This window comes from Oratosquilla oratoria, chromosome 22, assembly GCF_046742065.1.
Source record: "Oratosquilla oratoria isolate Oo_2021 chromosome 22, ASM4674206v1, whole genome shotgun sequence".
Classification (NCBI taxonomy): Eukaryota; Metazoa; Arthropoda; class Malacostraca; order Stomatopoda; family Squillidae; genus Oratosquilla; species Oratosquilla oratoria.
In genome coordinates, this window is record NC_134798.1 from 48921732 (window position 1) to 48925987 (window position 4256).

A 4256-nucleotide genomic window follows, 5' to 3' on the forward strand; every position below is an offset into this window, starting at 1 on the left:
GAAATCACTGGTCCAATCTGTTCGAGGCTTGGCCGAGGAGCGTCTGGGTCCCGACTTCGATGAGAGCTGGCCTTCTTTGGATCGGTTCGTCGAACTGTAGCTCTTACGAACTCGAACTACAGCCTCCACATCGAGATGGGGGAACCCGAACACGAAGACAAGTTGCTGTGGGTGTGAGTTTCACAGTCCCCGGGTCAACCCTCCCTATTCTCGAGAACGATCGGTGAATTCAACTGTAAGAAGTTGTATTGGTGATCTGCTGACCTGGTATTGACCTAGTGCAACATGATGTCGACATATTCGTGTTACCGTTCCCCATGCTGGGATTCGGATCACCGATCCCCATGTTGGGATTCGGATCACCGATCCCCATGTTGGGATTCGGATCACCGATCCCCAAGTTGGGATTCGGACCACCAATTCCCAAGTTGGAGTTCGGGAATGGAAAGGCTGCAGTAGAAGAGCCGGCACTTTAAAAGATGTTATTTCTGATGTTCCCGGGTAAACCTCAGTGCCAGTGGGTTATAATAATGGAGAGCCTTTAATCGGAAGTTTAACCACAACATATACTGGGCGGAGGTAACCAGTTTCCTCCATAAAGGTACGTTTTGCTCGATGCAATTTAATCATTAGCCTATCACGTCCAATGGCGGATGACTCGCACCATACCTGACATCATATTTGGGTGAACGCATTGGTAGGTTCGGTTAGAATGATCAGCCTCGTACTTTGAAGCTCGAAGCAAAACAATCCCATTAAAAAAATTGTTTGACGATCATCACTGAGCCCACGAACGATCATCGATAATCGCGCCGAACAAAACGTACCTTAGGCTTGGTGTTCCTGTGTTTCGGCACCTTTATTGGTGTTGTCACGCGGACTCTTAGCCTCGCTTTGCAGGCAAATGTGTAGATGTTCCCGAGGGCAATGCCAGACGATGGCACTTTGAGTTAGCACCCGTGACAACTTGCATCGACAGTTTGAGCACTTCATACCCCAATGTCGAGGTTGGGATGCACTTCGGTCAAAGAGGCACAACAGCCTTGCCCCTAACAGATTAGTTTTACGCGAAGAAAATGCCCTGCACATTTATTCCATCACTGTCCTCATATCACTATGGCTCTACCTTCTCGATCTTCTCGATTTCGAAGAACCGCTCGTTCAGGCGGTATAGCTCCTCGGCGTGAGAACAAGGAACGGCAGACTCCTCCCAAGCGCAGACCATGGCGTCCTGGAAAGAAGAATGACATTGGTCAAAATGGTTCTTTTTGCTACACAAACACACACACACATACACACACTTACAGGAAGAGAGAGGTAAAGAATATGAGAGAAAGGGAAAGAAGTAAAAATGTAAATGAATTATTGACGATTAAAATGTAAAAAACCACAGTTACAAGTGAGAGAGGATGATGCATGGGTTAGCTGAAACGTTTAAAGAAAAATGCATGGGTGGGAAAGGGATTGTCTGTGACATTTCTAGATCTGGAGAAAGCATACGACAGTATACGGGAGAGTATTTCGAGGTTATGTAGAGGAGAAATATGTATGAAGAACAACGAATGTGTAAAAAACTACTCGAAGAGAAAACAGGCTTTGAAGTGGCTGTGAATCTTAGATGCTGAATATAATGAAGGAGGTCAAATAAGCAACCCGGCCGCCGCGAGACTCGATCTAGGGACCATCACAACAGCGCGGTGGGCTAGCATCATGATGTTCCGAGCCTCGCAACGGCCGGGTTGATCATTTGAAAGACTTCACAGTTATGAGTGATTGGTTGCAAGATAACGAACGAGATAATGGGAATAAGATGACAGAGGTACTTGAAAGGGCAGTGGAAGAGGAGAACGAAAACACGGACGATGTAATGTTGTTGATGGGAGAGACAGCTAATCAGAGTTGCAAGAAATGGAAATCACCTTTGGGAGATGAGTGAAGATAGAAGTATGAACGCGAACGTTTCTTTAACATAAGTAAGGTTACAAAAATGAGAAAGAGAAATAAGGGAAGCACAGGTAATAGTTTTGAAATACACGGGAGTAGACAATAATGAAGTGTAGACTGGTAGATACAAAGAGTGACAAAAAAATCTCATCTGGACACTTCCTTTCTCCTCATCCTCCTCATACTCATCCTCATCCACCTTCTCTCCTCATCCTCATCCTCGTCTACCTCCTTTCCTCATCTTCGATCTCCTCCTCCTTCTCATCCCCTATCCACTACTTTTCTTGATCACTTAGACCTTCCTGGATGAGGATGAAGGACAACTGGATGGTCCTCATCCACATCACTTCCTTACCCTCATCCTTCTTCTCCTCCTCTCCCTCCTCCGTTGGACCTACCTGGGTGAAGATGGTGTGTTGAGGGCAGATGAAGGAGTACTGGATGACGTAGGGTCGGGTGAAGTTCTGGGGGAAGATTTCATGGTAATCGAGACAGACGTGGAAGATCTGGCAGTCGTTAAGTGGATCTGCATAGTAGCCGTAGCCCTGTGGAAGAAAAACGAAAGAGATGTGAGCTTTTTTTTTCGGCGATGATAACCAGCGCTTCTATCTTTACGGACAATATCATGCTGGAGGTGGTTCTCGGACAGAAGGAGTACCGGCATGAGAGAGTTCTCATGAGTCACCGGTAGGAGTCGGCCTTGAAAAGAAACCTAAAGAAACATGGTATACTCTATCGATTTTAACTTGAGCCCTTAGGCGTGGCCCGGGGAAACCCCTATTGTTTACATATCCAGCGATGACCAACGCATGGCGACCTGTCTCACTGTTGGTCTGTACGTTATCTATTCATAGGGGAAAAGCCTTTGGTATATTTATATATATATATATATATATATATATATATATATATATATATATTATATATATATATATATATACATATATATATATATATATACATACATATATATGCATATATATACATATACATATATATATATAAGAAAACAAATAGATAAAATAAATAAATAAATGGATAAATAAATAGATAAATAGATAAAACTTAATAAATAAACAAATAAATAAATAAATGAATGAATGAATGAATGAAAAAAGAATAATTCTAACAATAGTAATAATAATAAAAATAAAAATAAAATGAGGCGCGAAACACCCGCCCATACAACCTACCCTGCCAGTGCACTCAAATCCGTCTATGATGTCCTCACGAATGAGAGTGGCGTTAGCGATGAGCCTTTCCCTGAGGGGCTTATTGCTATAGGCGCTGTGTGTGATGGCAATCATTTTCGAGTCCTTGGGGGCGTGCTTTCGGACCGACGCTGTCACGGTCGATAGCAGGAAATTCTTTCCCACCGGTTTGAAGAGGTTTGGTGCGCCCACAGCCATCTGGATGATGACCAGGACCGCAGCTGGTGAGACGAAAGGGAATGACTGAGTTAGAAAGGAGATGTTTCCTTGGGTGCCACAAAAATTGTAATGAAGTGAGATGAGATGAATGAATGAGTACAGATAGAATCAAACAAATATATAAATAAATGAATGAATAGACAAATATATAAGTGAATGATTATATGAATACATGAATTAGTGAATAAATAAATGAATAAGTAAAATAAGAAAAAAAAATTATATTCTAAATCACAGACCACACTAAGGCCCTTAAATTTTTTGACTGTATAGAACAGGCTGTTGAAGAAGTGGGTAGAGGCAACTTCGCCAATCGTATACGGTAGTCAATGAATGGAATAAACTTCCTGCAAAAGCCGTGCAATATAGCGCCGTTTGATGTTTTAGGATTCATTTTGATAAACACCCAAGCAATATGCTATAATGCCTCCTGTCAATTGTTTTGGCTGGCTTGTTTATTCGTTTCTTCGTTTAATTATCTATTCATAGCATCGAACCTAGTTATGGACCAAAAGGTCCCCTGTCGGCATATACTTTTCCTTTGTAATCCTTTGTAAGAACTTACCTACAAAGATTTCTGCCCTCATGGTTCTTAGGTTCTTGTAGTCTGAAAAGAAGAAGAAAAACTGTCATCTTTTGTGGTTTGGAAGAAGACATTGATTCACAAGAATGACCGGGCACCGAAAGCCAGCTACCGGTCAAGACACCCCAACAAGTTATTCTAAAGTCAGACTTGTTGAGAATTTTGTTATTTTGATCGGTCAATAGATGTCACCTTTATCACTGTAGGCTTACTGTGTCTATATACCCAAAGCTTCTTCCCACTAATATGTAAAGTAGCTAAGGTTACTATGTAGTATATACTACACTGACGTATTGGAA

General features: G+C 42.1%; 1 protein-coding gene across 2 annotated transcripts in view; it reads right to left on the bottom strand.

Annotated features, from left to right (window-relative positions):
• Positions 1 to 487: 487 nt before the first annotated feature.
• Positions 488 to 4256, bottom strand: part of LOC143037553 (uncharacterized) — an 8173-nt gene continuing 4404 nt past the window's right edge. For both annotated transcript variants that reach the window (XM_076205974.1, XM_076205975.1), the window contains exons 2-5: positions 3940 to 3981; positions 3138 to 3376; positions 2343 to 2489; positions 488 to 1231 (exon numbers count right to left, since the gene is read on the bottom strand). In XM_076205974.1, coding sequence (XP_076062089.1) covers positions 1115 to 1231; positions 2343 to 2489; positions 3138 to 3376; positions 3940 to 3961 — 525 coding nt within the window. In that variant the 5' untranslated portion in view covers positions 3962 to 3981 and the 3' untranslated portion in view covers positions 488 to 1114. The remainder of the gene's footprint in view (positions 1232 to 2342; positions 2490 to 3137; positions 3377 to 3939; positions 3982 to 4256) is intronic.